General features: G+C 47.2%; 1 protein-coding gene and 1 long non-coding RNA gene across 5 annotated transcripts in view; one reads left to right on the top strand and one right to left on the bottom strand.

Moving 5' to 3' along the window:
• The window catches only part of LOC146867639 (uncharacterized), a 58,876-nt gene extending 41,435 nt beyond the window's left edge, over window positions 1-17,441 (bottom strand). Inside the window, exon 1 of the long non-coding RNA XR_014961798.1 lies at window positions 17,324-17,441. This is a non-coding gene — a long non-coding RNA (uncharacterized LOC146867639). The remainder of the gene's footprint in view (window positions 1-17,323) is intronic.
• The window catches only part of LSR (lipolysis stimulated lipoprotein receptor), a 295,848-nt gene continuing 294,818 nt past the window's right edge, over window positions 17,332-18,361 (top strand). The window contains exon 1 of one of the 4 annotated variants that reach the window (XM_085606478.1): window positions 17,332-17,679. In XM_085606478.1, the coding sequence (XP_085462604.1) occupies window positions 17,622-17,679 (58 nt within the window). In that variant the 5' untranslated portion in view covers window positions 17,332-17,621. The remainder of the gene's footprint in view (window positions 17,680-18,361) is intronic. The other 3 variants (XM_085606479.1, XM_085606476.1, XM_085606474.1) reach the window with 3 other exon arrangements.

Genomic DNA, 18,361 nt, shown 5'->3' with positions numbered 1-18,361 from the left:
ATTCATAGTGCTCAGGTTCCAAGCCGCTAAACGTAGAGATGCTGGATCGGGATGACAAATTTGGCCGTGTTCCATGGTCAGAAGATTTGGAAGAGGACGAAGAATGATGGGGTCGCACTGTGACAAGAACAGGAGTTCCGTGAACCAGATTTTTCAAAGCCACCGGGGGGCTAGTAGAATAATGTGACAGGGTTCCTTCCTCATTTTTCGCAGAACTTTGGGGACTAGAGGTATCGGTGGAAAAGCGTAGGCATATATTTTCGACCAGTTCATCAAAAAGGCATTCCCGCATGACTTTGGTTGGGGAAGCCAACTTGCGTAGAACAGGCATTTTTGGTTCAGATGTGTTGCGAACAGATCCAGACTCGGGGGACCCCATAACCGAAAAATGTGATCCAGAGTGGGTTGATGTAATTCCCACTCGTGATTGGTCATGGATGACCTGCTCAGGGAATCCGCAAGATTGTTCGACGCTCCCGGAACATGCACTGCTGTGAGGATGATGTGATGTTGAATCGCCCAATCCCAAATTTGTTGAGCCTGAAGGGACAGTAAGATGGACCTTGTGCCTCCTTGTTTGTTGATGTAGTGCATGCATGTTGTGTTGTCCATACGGATCAACACTGAGGCTCCTTGTATAATGCAGCAAAAAGCTTTCAGAGCCAGAAAAATGGCCAGTAACTCCAGCAGGTTGATGTGCCATGTCTTTTGTTGAATGTTCCACTTTCCTTTTACAGTCAGTCCTTGCAAGTGCGCACCCCAACCCTCGAGAGATGCATCTGTCGTGAGGGTGAAATTTGGAGTGTCCACCAGGAATGGACGACCTGAAGAGACATTTTCTTCGAGAGTCCACCACAATAGAGCTCTATTCATTCGAGATGTGACTTTGACTATATCGTTGAAGGATCCTGAGACTTGAGCCCATTGTCTGTCCAATTCCTCCTGGATAGGTCTCATTTTTAGGCGGCAGTGAGGGACTAGAGGAATGCAGGGTGACAACATTCCTAGGAAAGATTTCAACTGTCGGACAGAAACGGACTCTTTTAGACGGATGGAAGCTGCTAGATTGCGAAGTCACAGACGTCTTTCGTGCGACACAAAATCTTTTGCTTGCATGGTGTCTACAATGGCTCCCAAGAACAGTCTGTTTTGAGCTGGGAGAAATTGAGACTTGTCCATGTTGAATGTGAGGCCCAGGGATTGGAAGAGGGACCTGCAGAAAAGAGTTTGTTTGGATGCCTGTTCGAATGACCTTGCCTTCAGCAGGCAGTCGTCTAAGTATGGAAAGATTTGCACTCCTTGTAGGCGAAGGTAAGCTGCCACCGGTGCAAGGACTTTTGTAAACACTCGGGGAGCGGAACGAAGGCCGAATGGAAGAAATTTGAATTGAAAGTCTTTTCCGGCCACTCTGAATCTGAGAAATTTTCTGTGCCTCGGCAGAATGGGAAGATGAAAATAAGCATCTTGAAGATCCAAAGTTGTCATATACTCTCCTTGGGATAGAAAAGGAAGTACCTCCTGAAGGGACAACATGTGAAAAGTTTGTTTTTTGATGTATTTGTTCAGGGCACGTAGATCCAGGATGGGGCGCCATTCTCCTGACTTTTTCTGTATGAGGAAGAACCTTGAATAAAATCCCCTGCCCTTCTGTAGTTTTGGCACCACTTCGATCGCGCCCTTTCTTAATAAACTTTTTAGTTGATTTAAAAGTTCCTTTAGGTGAGCAGGAGGGGGACCTTTTGTTGGAGAATTGGGTGGAATCTTTACAAATTCCAATGCGTGTCCCCTATGCACAATATCCAGAGCAATTGATCGGTAGTAATTAGTGACCCTTTGGAGTTGAAGTGGGAAATTCAACCTCCAACTCTTGAAAAAGCAGGAGGACTTTGGGACGGTGAATGGCGAAAGTCATTGTTTTTTGGAGGAATCCTTTCCTCTGTAAGAGGATTTACCTCTGTATTGTCTGTAGGACGAAGAATGCTGTTGTCTATACGATTGCTGATTCTGGGAGGAGTAGCGTTGTTGTCCTTGTCTATATTGATTGGAGTTTCCTCAAAAGGAAGAAGAGGAGCCACGTCCTCTTGCACCTCGAAAAGGCTGCTTTTTAAACTGTAGAGGTCTGAGAGCACGGGCAGTGTCGGTGTCCTTGTTTATTGTTTGAAGGGCATCGTCGATATGTTGGCCAAACAATGATTCACAGTCGTAAGGCATGTCCAATATTTTTGTCTGAACCACTTGACGGAAGGACGTGGCCTTTAACCAGGCCTGTCGCCTGAGGACTGCTGCACCAGCCAAAAGACGGAAACCAGTGGAAGACACATCAATAGCACAATCAATAATTTCCGAGGAAATTCTTTCTCCTTCTTGAAGAATTTTTAATGCCTCTGCTTTAGACGCCTCTGGTATTAGATCTACAAGTGATGATATGTCAGACCACATTTGGCGGTTGTAACGGCCCAAGATAGCTAGAGAATTGGCCGCACGGACTGTAGTTGCCGCCATAGTGGAAAACTTCTTGCCAATACCATCAAGGCGTCTACCCTCTCGGTCTGGCGGTGCAGATAATGGGGAGGATGGGTTTCTGGTCCGATGCTGTGCTGCCTGAGTAATAATGGAATCAGGCTTTGGTTGCGAAATGAGACAAGCAGGTGAATTTGCAGGGGCTTTGTATTTCTTATCCAGCCTTTGTAGAACAGCTGGAATTGAATTAGGATTTTGCATGAGCTTGAGGCATTTTTGCCAAATAAAATCGATGGTGGGAATAGAACAAACTTGCTTTTGAGGCTGATCTTTAAAATCAAATAGGAAACAATCTTCCTCTCTGGTGGTCATAGGAAGGTGAAATCTTTTTGCCGCTCTTTCCATGAGTGAATGAAAACCACCTATGTCGACTGGTGGAGAATCCAGAGGAGCTGGAGCAGTGGGAGACGGTGTTTGAATCCGATAGTTGTCCTATTCAGAAAAAAGGGATCTGTCATCCAGCTCACCTTCTTCCTTGTCACATTCATTATCATTCTCGTCGTCATTGTCCTCCTCTATGATTTGAGGAACATCGTGATGTTGAATTCTGGTCGCCGACGTAGGTGTGGCAACTGATTCTCTAGTAGGAAGATGTTGTGGAGGTGCTTGCGGCGTTGGAGAAGTCTGTACTGAACGTGGAAAACGGTTGTAGTAATCATCCAACATGAACTGAAGGTTGGAAATAAGAGTTAAAGGTATCTGTGCCACAGGAAGTTTGTGCGCAGGCTGTGTGTCACAAGTAGAAAAATCCTCTTCTTGTAGGCCATCATCATCAGAGTCCTGACATTTTATAGGAAGTTCAGAGGGACTGCGAGCAGCCCGAAATCTGTCGTCTTCCTCCGATTCCTCATCGGCAGAAGAAAATAATTCAGCTGGAGGTTGAGAAGGAGTTTTATTTGGCATTAGGGTATCCAAAGAGGAATGTCGCCGTTGAAGCAAGGAGCTTGAAGCCTTCAATGGTACCAGATCCATGGATGCACTTGTAGCCGTCACCGTCGACGATAAACATCGCTGTTGAGACACCATCATTGACGAAGCCACCGTCGACGACGAAGCCACCGTCAACGACGAAGCCACCGTCAACGACAAAGCCACCGTCGACGACGGAGCCACTGTCGACGAATGCTTTTTCTTATGTTTGCTTGCCGTTGTCGACGAAGTCAAAGGCACCGTAGACGAAATAGGTCTCACCTTAATGGATACCAACGTCGACGGTGAAGATGCCGACGACAGGATCATAGCTGGCTTCATAGACACAGAAGTTGAAGTCGTCGACGTAGATGCGACGACAGCAGCTCTTGCCGACGGAGGAAGCGACGACGAGCTCATCGACGAGATAGGCAGTTTCTGAGGTAAAAACTGCGCAGATGGAGTCTTTGATGCATTAGAATCAGATCTCAGGGGCGTCGACGGTGCAGAAAGACCCAGAGGGGAGGAATTCACCCCTTTTGAAGTTGAAGGTTGGATAGTGGGCTTATCCACATGATGTTTCTTCACCACCTTAGGTTTTGGAGAAACCTTTTGATACTCACTGGTCCTTTTCAAGGATGAAGATGTCTTGATTGATGACACACTCTCCACATCTGAGAGAGGGTTCTCTGAAGTCTTCAACTTCTGTAGCCAGAGAAGGAGACGCCCTTCTCTGTCCTTTAGAGTCTTCTGAGAGAAGGTTCTACATATTTTACAATCCTTTACCTGATGTTCAGGATATAGGCAATAGATGCATTTTTTATGAGGGTCTTCAGAATGAAGTCTCTGTTTACCACAGATTCCACAAGGTCTGAAGAGGGATTTCTTGGTAGTAGACATCATAAAGCTAACTTTCTGAGAAGAAATTAGAAGAAAACTGAGCTTAGCTCAGGGAGACTCCCTTCACACGACGTGCGGTAGAAAAATCTGAGGGCCTGAGCCTCTGAGGAGAACATTCTAAGAGGGTGCAGACGCCTGATTGGCTGGAATTTGGACTAAAACATAATTACAGTAATATGTTATAGAAGTGACAAGTTGTCTATCTATAAAAACTCTATGGTTTTACTTTCTTATATGCCTACATTGGCTTATGTTATTACTACATTGCTATGTTATGTACCGTGGGACTCCCACTTCGACGACGGGGAATATTCAAGCATGTGAATCTATGAAAGACACCCCAATACTGGAGAAATGCTGGCTTCCGATTCAATATGAGGCTTCTTAGTCCCTCCTTGTTACCGCCCTGTCTCCTTTGGTGACCGCCCATAACGACTGGATATTTTACTTGCGGCGTTACACAGTCTCCTTCATTAGTCGGTAAACACTATTTTTTTTCAGTCTGCTTTGGCAATGGCAGCCGCGTGTTTATATTTGCATCGCGTTTTCGCTTTAACAATAGCTGCCGCCCCACCCTGAATGGGCTGTGTGGGGCGGCAGCTATTGTAAAAGTGCGATGCAAATATAAACAAGCGTTTGCGCAATAGCGACTGCTTGTTTTTTAAACCTCCTGCCAGTGTTAAAAGTGAAAGTAAAGTGTCTGAAAGCAGTGTAACACTGGACAGACGCCAGGAAGATGCCCCAGATGACGTGGGGGCGTGTATAACGGGAGCTTGCACCGTCTTCCTGGAAAGTGCTGGTTTAAGATTGCCCGGTCGCCGTGGTACAGTCAGTCTCACTGACAGCAACAGGTGGTGGTTTTCATGCTTTAGGCTCAGGAAATAAAATTGTACCCTATGGCCGAGCTCGTCTTCATCCTTCTCACAGTGCTTCGAAGCTGAGCAAAGCAGGGTCTGAGACCACCGCCCGCTGACAGCATGCTGTGGAGGGGCGCTTTCCTCACGCTTTGCAGCCTGGGCTTACTCTTCTTCTAGTGAACCCGGGGCTGCTGCTGGCCTGGGGCGTCAAAGCTATGCTGTCTTGGAAGCTGGAAGGACCTGGCCGGGAGCAGCCACAGGAGGGCGCCACGTCTGGGCACCAAGTTACACACCAGCGCAGGGTAAGATCATGAGGGGTCACGGGAGGGGAGGGGAGGGGGTGGATGGGGGGTTTATTGCCCCCTGGGCGGAAATACATTAGGCACCTTAGCCAGAGCTGGTGTATAAAATTATGCAGCATGGGCATAATTGTGTGTTCACAGTTCAGTCACACAACACAGCAGTGACTAACCTCTAAGCGCCAACTTCTTGGGAGCCCCCTTCCATCCCCCAAATACTCTGATTCACTGGATCGTGCTAGTGTCAAGTTGTTGGTAGTGCCAATGGTGGTGATGGTGTGTGTCGGCAGGGGGTGAGAGAGACATGATAGGGGAAGGAAGGTGGTTAATGGGTTGGAAAGCGGTGCCTGCTGTATGTAACAAGCACTGGCAAAGCCAATCAGTTCCGACAATCCGATAATTATTTGTTGGTTTGCCAATGTCAATGTCTTTTAGCCATGTTGAATAGCAGCATGGCTGCTGTTCAGCATGGCTGGATGTCATAAAAAGCACTATGACCCAGTCTGAGCTGTATTCTGAACTCACATATTTAAAAGTGCTTTTATGCGTGATAATAAAGAACATTTTTTGGGTGAAATAAAATATTTGGTCAAGAGCACACTCCGCTGTATTCTGTACTCACATATTTGAAAGTGCTTTTAAGCATGATAATGAAGTAAAAAGTTACACTGAAATAAAATATTTGGGCAAGAGCACACTGCGCTGTATTCTGAACTTACCGATTTGAAAGCACTTTCATGCGCAATAATGAAGGAAACAATTTAGGAACAGAAACAACGGACAGGATGCAACACGAAATTTTATTGTGTCACTCTGCTTGCTTTAAAGATTGACTTCACAATTATAATTTCTGGTCATTTGCACCCTTTCCCGAACGCACTCTGCTGACAATATTGCACGTCCAAAGAAAAAGTGAAAGCCAGCTGTCCGCTACACATCCCTCCGTCTCCTCTCCGATCAGTCTTGACATCAGACAACAAGCATCCCCCAGCCAGTAGCAAGCACATGTAACGCTGCGAGTGCGCAAAAACGTGCCTTCTTTACCAGACGGTTTAGTCTTTTCTCTGCAGAGCCCTGATTTACAATAAATAGAAACTGCATGCAGAGTGGTGGGTGGGGCTGAGCCCCAACGAGTTAGGGCCTAGGGGAGGAGTAGGAGACAGTAGGGATGATTAGCGTATCACTGACAACTATTCAGGTTCATCTAAACTAAAGCCATCATGGAAAGACCACAAGACAGCGACTATGGAGCCAGCAAATGGTAAGCCTATGGGGGGGGGCTGAAGTCCACAAAGTATCTATATGTCACGAAGAGAAAGCCAAGACCTAAAAATGCAAGCGCTGTCTAGACGAGACCTAAAAATGATTAGAAACAGTTTAGTCTGCATCAATATATACAGATACTTGTTTGTAAAAGTCATTGTAAAGGGCTAAATACAACTCAAGGCGGCCACTCAGACGTTGTCAGACCTCTGTCTCCTCCGCCCTGTCCGTTAGCTAAGCCCTCAAGCTTATGAGGTTAATATGTGAATAAATAATACAGTCTGGGTTTTAACTTTGCATTTAGCTTTTGTAATGGAAAACAAGACTTCAAGTCCCAGATTGCAAAGTTAGAAGCTTGAAATTAATGAAGATCTCATGCAGAAACAGTAAAATATGAGAGCCGTGTCTCAGCAGAACTGCACCCAGAGCTCTCAGGATGTTGCAGGCAGGTGAGAATAGTTCATCAATTCACATTTTTCTTTGGCTACTGTTACACCTTGCTTTGATTGTCTTTGTGTCAACAGGACTACAAGCACCAGAATGCAGTGAAAACCAGGTCTGAATGAGCAACTTATGCCTGACTCAGGACACTTTCTGTTTTTCACAGAAGTTATTTATTCTTCCGGCCATGTGAATCTGCATTTCAACTTTCAGTCTGTCCTAGGGCTGAAAGGAGTGAACACCAACCCTGACGTTAAAAAAACCTGTATTTTCCATGGACTACCAACCTCGCAGGATTTCCAGATCCCTACGTTAGTAGCTCTCCCAGTGCATGTTTTTGCTTTTCATTCTGGTATTGTAGTCCTGCACTAAGAATGAAAAAAAGAGAGCTACAGCTACTAGAATGTAAACAGGGGTGTAACTGTCTGGGACAGCTAGTGAAGCATGGATTCGGGAAACCTTGAGAGCTCTAGCATGCATTACCACTACATTCCTTCCACGTCACAGCTCTCCTTATGTGGTAATGACTGTGACAAGGAGGAGTAGGACTCTATGCAATCAGATTACAAACAAGTAATCTGACCATTGCTGTTAGGGCTCTCTTGATTGTCTTACTAAGTGAAGTAGACCCAGAGGAGGAAACATGGGGCTCAGTGTAATGAAGCTTACTGGTAATAACCCAACTCACCCGGATTCTCAGTTTGAAAGGCCCTAAGCGCAACAGCTAACCTGCTATTGATGTTCTTCACTAACGAGGATACTGCGGTCTTCCAAATGGAGATTACTAGATAGTTGCAGCTCGTCTCTTCCAACACATGCTAAAACTGTTTGTATAGTACATTCTATCCGTTTCTATGGTTCAGGAGTGCTTCGGCGTCTTTGTGCCCTTTACCGGTGGAGTAGAAAGGCTGCCATGGACCTTGAGGCATGCATGGAAAACAGCCCCACCCTCGGGTTTGGCAGTAAGCAACAATTATATTTGAGGTGCAGTGGGACCCGGTGCCACGGCACCGGCTGTACTTGATTGCTGCCTCACTGGCTTTTGCATGCCTGGGATTGTTCTTGATGTGTATCAATGTGGCCTGTGTATATAGTGATTTATAATGTTCTAAGGGCAAGTCACATCTGAAAGTAGCTGGCAGGATAAAATCAAGACCAAATGCCTCCACAACACGGGACGCCAATACCTCAATGAGAGAATCGCCTTCCACGGACCCAAAAGAAACCTCCACTCCACAAACCTAGCCCTCGCCGAAATCCTGATCGTCCGCAGAGCCAGAAGAGGGGGAAGAGCCTTCTACTACATTGCGGCAAAGACCTGGAACGAGCTCCCTGAACACCTTCAGGAAGGCCCTCAAGACCTGGCTCTTCAACTGAACAGAACTATTGTCCACCACCCACCCCCACCCCCCTGAGCCTTGAGACCCTCACGGGTGAGCAGTGCGCTTTAAAACTATCCGATTGATTGATTGAGGTGCGTTTTTGTGCTCATTTTACTTTGCGCCTATAACACCCTGTTTCTTTACCAAACGCATTTTGTGTAGGTTACCGCTTCATTTCTTTACACATGGCGGTAGCCACCGCCAGCTAAAGCTAGGGCTAATCACCTGGTAAAATTTGAGCAAGCACTAGTTGTGCAACACACATAAGTGCTGATGCTGAAGCAGGTGCATGTATAAGGGATCAAATCTCCACGAGCCCTTGACACCCTCTTCTACCCTGGTACACGTACACTGAGGGCCTTCGCGCAAATAGCTTAGTCAGGGCTTTAAGTGGGATGAAAAAACTGGAGGGTCTCTCAAAGTGGCGTGGCCAATGTAATTAAGGGCATGGCATAAAACACGTAAGCTCAAAAAAATCTTTACTTAGCATAGCGTGCAGCCCGAATTGCATTTTGCTGTTTCTGTCATTGCATCCAGATATATGATACAACAAGTAACATCATACCTACAACAAGTCAGGACTATTGGCTTTGTCAATGGTTGTTAGTTGCATAAGATAAATAAGAAGCAACTATGGCTTGTATATAATATTGAAAAAGCTTCCACTTAAAGCCCTGGTGACACCACAACAATGTTGCTGCTCCTGAGTGTCTAAAAGAGAAGGGAAATCCAGAGAGAAAATGACTCTCTTTAAAGGATTTCCATTCCCCTACAACGCTCACCTGGCATGACGTCATGCCGTAACTTCTCCACTTGTGAGTAGTGAGCAGTGTGAGCACGCGCACATCTGTGTGCCTGCTGTCATTGGAGTCCGGAAAACAAGCATTTGCAATGCAATAGGTCTCGCATTTTAGAAACTTTGACCTATTGGTATTGTAAATGACAATGCCTTTTATTTTTGCAAGTGTTTTTTAAAACACATAAATCGAAGGCATTGTCATTTACAATTCCATAGGTCAAAATATCGTAATTGCAAGACCTATTGCATTGCAAATGCTTGTTTTTTTAAACAAATAAAAAGCTGGGGACAGGGTAGAGGATTGTGAAAGAGACATGGTTAAAGAAAAAGATAGGTAAAGAGGTGAGAAATAGATTTAGTTACGGGGGAAACTAAATTGATATGGTGTGCCAAAAAAGGAGAAGAAGAAAAAGACTGATACAAGGGGAAAAGAGGAAGTGGGAGAAAGGAAAAGAGGAAGAAGGAGAAAGGGAAAGGGACAAGGGAAAAATAAAGAAATATGATCAGTGTAGTGACGGAGCCCCCCGGCCCGCACTATAATATGTTGCTATGTATGCACGCACCCAGAGGGCGGGCTCGCCCGAAGGCATAAATAAAAGGGCGCCTGACAGCTCGGGGTCTTGGCCCGTACTACATCACTGTGTGCACATCGTAGTTATACATTCCGTAGTTTTAGGCCTTACCTACATCTGTGAGGCATGACGAGGTATCCCCCAACACTACTATGGCGCCTCTGCCACTCAAGGTCGAGCAGTTATCCAGCTGCTGCGGAGTGCCTGGAGAAGCCACGGAGTGAACCTTGACGGCGGGTGCCCACCCCGCGAGAGCGGCGGTGAGAAGGAGCCCGGGCGGAAGTGCCCACAAGGTCAGTGGAGCGAGCGCACGGCCCGAGTCACCATCGCTTGACTCATCAAAGTGAGGCCTGCTAGTGCGCATCTGCCCCAATCACGGCGGTGCTGCTGAGGGAGCATGTGGCAGGAGCCCACACGTCTATGCCAGCAATATTCACTCCCATACATACGCGCACCTGCCGAGTGCCAGCGCATCAGGAGGAGGCAGTCACTGCCTGCAAAAGACTTTGATAAAGGTTCACAGCAGCAAAGCCTTGGCAAAGGCAAGTGCATGAGTGAACAGTGCTGAAAATAAAAAATAAAAGGACACAAACCTTCCACCAGGCGGTGCATTCACAGGGCAACAGCTGCACACTGCCACACAACATTGCGAGTCCCTCTACAGCCTCGACAAGCATTGACAAAAGCAAGTATGTACCCACAAAAGCCCAGGCATCTGTACACACGCATGCGCCTCGTCTGAGGAGATGAGTGTCCAGAACCAGGACGGAGCTGTTGCCCCAGCAGCAACCTCCGCTCCAAGCCCCACAGCAACCAGATCATGCCACGGCGGCTCCCCTGCCCCGTTTAGTGAACTGGTGTACTCAGCCACAGTTGCGTCACAGTGGAAGTCGTGGATTGGCCGTCTGGATCACTACTTTGTGGGGATGAGAGAGACAGATGGGAAGGTGAAAAGATCACTGCTCATGTGCTACGGAGGGGGCAAATTATACGACCTGTTCGAAACCCTACCGAATACCGGGGCTGATGACAACTATGACGCAGCAGTGGCGGCTCTGAACAGGCACTTCGACCCTCAAATCAAACCAGATTTCGAGAGGTTTAAACTCCGTCAAGCGATGCAAAGGGAGACGGAATCAATAGACGTCTTCTATGCTCGACTACGAAAACTGGCGAGTTCATGCACGCTTCATGACCAGAGAGATGAAATCAGGGCGCAAGTTATACAATGATGTCGGTCTGTAACACTGCGCCGCCTGATACTCAGGCAGCCAGGCATATCGCTGGATGAAATTCTTGCGAGCACTAGATGAAATTCTAGTGCTCGCAAGATCACACAAGCTATCGGACGTAAGGGCCCTCAACCGCCACCCAAATCTCTCAGGACCACCTCGACCGCTGGCGATAAAGGAAGAGAGAGTAGACGACATTCAGAGACACCGGGCAGCGCCCTGAGGGAATGGGAGACCGTTGCAAAAGGGAACATGCAGAAACTGCAGTCTCGAACACCCGCCGGCTGGCCCATGTTTTGCAAAAGGGAAGACCTGCTCCTGTTGTGGAAAACGAAACCACTTCGTCAAAGTATGTCGGAGCAGAAGATTAAGAACCAACACCTCAGGGCAGCGAGGAATGTCTACAGCAGTCAGGCAACTGTCACTGGAAGACCCACTGGAGTAGATGGACTCTACCCCACCAGGAAACGGCATGGGCGCAGACGATGACGCTATGTTCGTAGTGTCGTTTGTGAGCCGGGAAGGTCTGCGCCGTCTACCCCCACCCATGTGTTTCATCTCAGTGGCAGGATCAACAGTCAAGGCGCTCATAGACACCAGAGCCTCGGTGAATATCATGGACAGTGATCAATACGAACAGCTATCTCCTCGACCACCCCTGTCGCCCTCCAAAGTGAAAATTTACACGTATGGAGGTACCGAGCCGTTTCCCCTGCACAGTCATCTAGGTCGAAGTGGACAGCAAGGGATGCACCATCCACACAAGTTTTCATGTCACCGAAGGGAAGAGAGGCACTCTCCTCAGCTGCCATACGGCAGAGGACCTAGAATTGGTCTTATTTGCTAACCAAGTACATGACCTGCATGCCCACGACATCCTCAAAGAGTTCCCAATGCTATTCAAAGGACTGGGTTGCCTCCAGGGAAAACTATTCAAGTTGCATATCGACCCCACTGTGAAACCAACAGCGCTCAGGCACCGAAGGGTGCCATTTCACCTACGCCCTCAGGTAGAAGAGAAAGTGCGAAAGCTAGAGCAACTAGGGTCATTAAGAAGAAGTCGGGCCCCACCCAGTGGGTGTTGCCCCTGGTCATTGCTCCCAAGCCAAAACAACCGGGAGCAATTTGTCCATATGCGCCTTCCTAGTCAGGCGGTGAAATGGGAGCGACACCTCACGCCCACCATGGACGACATAGTGGCAGACCTCAGTGGAGCCAAGTGGTTCACAAAACTTGACCTCAAAGCTGGCTACCACCAGCTGGAACTTCACCCGGAGAACAGAAACATCACAACGTTCTCCACGCATGTGGGGTTGCGAATTTACAAGAAGCTGGGTTTCGGGGTGTCGTCAGCCGCCGAAGTGTTTCAGAACGCTATTCGAGAAACACTTTTGGGGCTACAAGGGGTCATCAACCTGAGTGACGACATTTTGGTGTTCTCGAAGACACTGGAGGAACATCACATGCAACTGAGGAACACCCTTCAACGACTCGCAGACAGTGGGCTGACCCCTCCTTGAGCCAAGTGCTTATTCTATCAAGAGTCTGTGGAGTTTTTCTGCTACATCTTCTCACGAGACGGCCTCCAGGTTGACCCAAAGAAGGCCCCAGCTATACGCTCTGCTCCGAGGCCCACACCGCCCACAGAGTTCCGCAGTTTCAAGGGCTTGGCCACATATTGTGGCAGTTCCATTCCGGACTTGGCATCACTCTCAGAACCTCTCTGGAGTCTCACGAAATCTGGAGTACCATGGGAATGGACGGCAAAAGAAGACGCATTGTTTCATGCTATCAAAGAAGCCCTTATGGACAAGACTGTCATAGCGTACTTTCAACCCGGCAGACAGACCGAAGTGGTGGTAAACGCCAGCCCGGTGGGGCTAGGGGCCGTTCTTCTTCAAGAAACATCAGCAAAAGAGTGGGTCCCGCTGGCCTATTCCAGCTGAGCCCTGACGGAGACAGAGCTGCGGTTTGCCCAGATAAAGAGAGAAGCACTGGCAATTAAGTGGGCATGTCATCACTTCCACTTGTATCTCTATGGGCAGACGTTTTGCGTTGTAATAGACCACTAGCCGCTGATCCCTCTTTTCGCTGGCACCACCCGACTGGCACCGCCTCGAATCGAGAGATGGTCAGTACAACTGCAAGCTTACCGCCTCGAAGTGGTCTTTCGCCCCGGCATCAGCAACCCTGCTGACTTTTTGTTGTGGCACCCCGCCAGGACTGCGCTGGCTGGACAGTCCACCGATTAGGAACACACCGAATAATTCCTCCGAATGGTGTCCCAGGAAGCATGCCCAAAGGCGCTCATGCTTGAAGACATAGGAAGTGCCACCGCGGCAGACGAGGACCTGTCCAAGGTAAAGAGAATGCTTGTTGACTGACGGTGACAATACTTCCTTGATGGGGCTCGGGCCTTAACGGAGGACGAAAGAATGTCACGCCAACATTTATGGAGGGCCTGTAGCGAGCTAAGTGAAGAGTTGCACGGGATAGTTCTGCGTGGCACCACCATAGTGATTCCTCGGAGCCTCCAGAAGAGAGTGATTGACCTGGCACACGAGGGGCACCAGGGGACAGCCAAAACGAAGGCCCATCTCCAGAACAAAATATGGTTTCCTGGTATGGACACCATGGTTGATGAAACCATTTGCACCTGCATTCGTGCAACATCACCAGCTGTGACCTGGCCCCTCATCCGATCATCACGGAGGACTCATGCCAGGAGCCATACACCCATGTCAGTATCGACTTTGGATAATTTCTGGATGGGCGGAATACACTCTTCCTCATTGACTCTCACTCCAAATTCCCAGTCATGGACGTCCACTGCTTTTCCCCAGGTCAAGGCCACCCTAGACCACATCTTCGTGATGATGGGACTCCAAGAAGAAATCAAATAATGGGCCGCCCTTCCAAGGGAGAGAATTTCAAGAATATATGACACCCCACGCCATCCAACATTGCAAAATCACACCACAGTGGCCGCAAGCGATTGGGGAGGTAGAACTCTTCATGCAGACCATAAACCGAGCTTTAAGGATTAGAGTCGAGAGGCGAAGACGCAGAACAGTGCCTACAATTCCTGAGAGCATATCGCCAGACACCGCACTGCACGACACAGTGTGCCCCGTTGCATCAGCTGTTCCGGAAGGCCCCCTGAGACAGTTTTCTCACCTATCCGTCGTGGGGTCCAAGAGATCTGGATCAAGCCTCCGTGCAAGCCAGGAGATTAGCCACCGACAAGGCAAGCCAGGTGCGTAAGGCACAGGTGATTGGCATTCAAGTGGGAGACCGCATCCTAGTGAAAGATTGGCATCCTGGCTGGAAATATCGCACCCCATACGAACCGGAGGTGTGGGAAGTTACGGCGGTGCGAGGAACCATGGAGTATGCTCAACATGGAAATCGCACAATTGCAAGGAATGTCTCCTGGTTCAAGAAAGTGAATATCAGATCCTGCAGAGAAAGTGGAGGAAATGACGGAGGTGAAGGAGAAGAAGCGATATCGCTACCAAAAACCCCAGGAAGAAATGGCAACTCTGCGCCGATGCACCAAGAGGAAAGAACACCTGCAGCTGAAGAACAGACAACCATCAGATTGAGGAGCACATCGTCATCCGTAGATGACACGGCGGGGACAGGGGCTACCAACAACTCCCGGAGCCAGTGCTATGGTCTTTGGCCGAATCCTGTCCGCAACCTGAGACTTCGTGTGCTGCATGCCCGAAGATGGACTTGTGAACATTCGGCAGCATTCTATCTACAGGAAAGGAGGGATGTAGTGACGGAGCCAAGCGGCCCGCACTATAATATGTTGCCATGTATGCACGCAGCCGGAGGGAGGGCTCGCCCGATGTCATAAATAAAAGGGCACCTGACCCATCGGGGTATTGGCCCGTACTACACCACTGTGTGTACATCGTAGTTATTCATTCAGTCGTTTTAGGCCTTACCTACATCTGTGCGGTGTGACGAGGTATCCCCCAACACTATAATCGGGACAGTCGGAAAAAAATGAGAAAGACACGTAAAAGATAGGAGAATAATTACAAAGAGGATGTCAGTTGAGACGCCACCCTCATGGTGCAGTGGGTGACGCTGATGGAGCTTAGATTTCACCTATAAAATGTATGCATTATTATATGATAAAAAGCTGCAGACATGAGTTTTATAATGGCACGCAGATTGTGGCGCAAGCAATATCAAAACATAATGCTTCAGTTTGGAGGTGCTTTCATGTGAAAACATGCTTAATTAGTTGAACAGCCATGCTTATATGTGATTAATCTATATGTAATCTCACTATAGAATGCACATTAATTTAGAAAATGTATTTGTACTTTTAAAATGGCATCATGTATTTTTGCAAGAGTAGAAATGTGTTGAATTGTGTTTCACAGTGTAGAAAACCACGTGATTTTAGTTTGCTTTAGTGGACTAAACTGAAACAGTTTGGAATGTGCTACTTTTTCCCTAGCAACTTTCAATGAACGGGCTCTGATAAAAAAAAACATGCCTACCGCTTCCTCCGACCTTCAAAATGCTGCATATTTTTGTAGCCTGTTTAAACGTGGAGGGAAGAACACACTTTTTTTTCATAAATCACAAGACTGAAATTTGAACAGGAATAAGCCTGATTAATGACGTATCCAGTCAGCCCATGGGGAGATGATATGTCTTGAAGTTCTGATTGGACCAGCTATGAGGACTGAGCACGTGAACTTTTCCTTGAAATATGTCTTACAAGTGGGAGGAGTGCCTCCTTTTTTGCTTGCTTTTTGCCTCTCTCCAGGCCCAGTTTCTGTGCTGGACACAGAGACAGGGAGGGGCTGCATTCTGTGGGGGCTATGGTGCAGCTTGAGACAGAGACACAGACTAGCACAGCGAAGCAGAGGGAAAGAGCTGAAAGGATTAGAAGAGATTTAGATTTTAGGTGCTAAACTGCATTTATTTATCTTTATGAGATATTTTTGCCATTATTAATTATTGATTAACCTTGTAAGACTTACTCTTTTTCTTAGAAACTCTTTAAGAGTTTTGACTGACAATTTGCGCCACATTTCCCTTCCTATATTTGATGCTTATATGCAGACTGTAATATGTTCTGTATTAATGCTATTTTTCCTATTTTTCAATTCTGTAACCTGATTGATATTTGACTAATGAATAAAGAGTCAGAGAACCTTAACTTTTGACTTAAATAAAACCCTTTAAAATAACTCACCACTCTCATTATTGCCTCTAATATTGTTTGCATTGAATTTTTATATATATGTAAAGTCTCCTGTTTGGTGAAACACGGTCATCAAAAGATTCATCATTTTTCACCCTTTACAGCGGTAAACCATAGGTCATGTGGTTTTGAATAGGGAAATTACCAGGTAATTACCACTGGATCAACGCCAGTGGAATAAGCGCCCCTCTCCCAGTGGCAGTGGGTGGCAAACTCCTACCAAAGGTTTTGGAACCGGCGCTTTTTTTTTTTTACACATATTAAGCACTACTCACCCACAACCTGAACTAATCCAGACACCTTATTGGTCAATCATTTCACAATATGCGCTACGCTTAAGTCACGTTGCTTGAAAAAAATTACAGAAACATCTGGAAAAATCAAATGAAACAACACCAGGCAACACATAATGTAAAACGTGAACTATATAAAGAGGGACCATGTCGCTGGCATGGATTCCTCACAGGTGTCTCCAGCTATTGATGATAAATCGGTCTCCGATTTAGCCTGTAAAGTCAAGAAAATTAATTTAACGTCCGAGAGGGGCACGTGTCAAAGTTGACCTATCAGGACACTTCATAGTCAATTTTAAAGCAAACCAGTGTTTGGCTTTCTATTACTTTCCTGGCGAGCATGCTCTAAAGTACGTTTCATTAGCACTTCTGGATGAGCCCGGGGAGGTTAACGGCTGAATTGTGGGAAGTTTCGGTGAAACTGAAAACACTGTAGCTGCTCTCTTAAACAATACAACAAAATACCGCGAAACCTCAATGGGGAATTGAGGAGGTGGGAAAACATCCAAATAACATTCCAAAGCCCCGAAGGACTTTATATGCCGTTTTCCCATCCCTACCCTCAAGCGTCGTAATATTAACATTTGTTGCTCAAGTTTCGGGAGGCGTGGCGTTCCTACCTGACTGACACACGCTTTTCCTGTTGAGTCTAGTAGTGCCCGGAAGAAGGAGGAGTCGTGCTCGCACACCTAGACCTGTCCTCCCGATTGGACCCGGAAGTTGGCGCCGTCGTGAGCGCGCCTCGGTTTTGGCCACTCGAGCACACTCCCTCTGTGGCCAAGGCTTGTCCCGCGGCTGTTTTGGGCTGGTGCCGCGTACACAATATTAGCTTCCCGCACCTGAGCCTGGCCCTCCTATACATTGGCCCTGTGCGGAGGACGGCACCTGTAGGGCGTCGGTGCCCGCAGGACTTCCGCCATGGAATCTTCGGTTGGGCCTCCAGCCGTTCTTTGCCTACTTCTACTAAGTTTCTCCGGTAAGTAAGGATAGCTGAATCACACCGAGTGGTATTGATCGTCAGATTGTCCTGAAAGGAAGCACAGAGCACAATGTATTTGAGGTCACAGGCTGTCCGGTCTCGCGATTTTGATTGGGGGGAGGGTGTCACTTTTAGTGGTACTTGGAGGCGAAGGCATTAGTGTGGGGTGTACCTGGTGGCGACAGCCACACTGCTAGACTTTTGTGTATGATTCAGGGATTCGCCTTCATTGGTATTTGAATGGAGACCACGTTTGTCAAGGCGCGTGAGTGGAATTAAATTTGAATATGGGCAGCCTTTCTGAAAATCTACTCTGTGGTCCTGCTGCGATTTCACTATTATTGCATTCTGTATCTGGCTGTTATTGAGGTATTCCCTTATTCGTTATACTTAAAAAGTCACGAGTCGGGCGATTTTATTTAGTTCACTTCTCTATGACTGAAAGGGGTTTTCAGCCCATGAAACACATTTTGGAGGATCCATTTCTCAAGAAGCATTATGGTAGCTTGTTAAATATATACTGATTTGGATGCCTCTGCTCTGATTTAAAAGTCGGTGTCAACGCTGTGAGTTGTAATTTGTATTGGTACTAACGCCTGAAAGCACATTTAAACTTTAAATAATATGATTAGAAATGTAATATGCAAACGGATTAGTTTTTTTTTTTTTTTAGGTTTAT

This window comes from Triturus cristatus, chromosome 1_2 (genome assembly GCF_964204655.1).
Source record: "Triturus cristatus chromosome 1_2, aTriCri1.1, whole genome shotgun sequence".
Classification (NCBI taxonomy): domain Eukaryota; kingdom Metazoa; phylum Chordata; class Amphibia; order Caudata; family Salamandridae; genus Triturus; species Triturus cristatus.
Note: the sequence above shows the minus strand (reverse complement) of the source record. Positions and strands in the feature narration are given on the sequence as shown.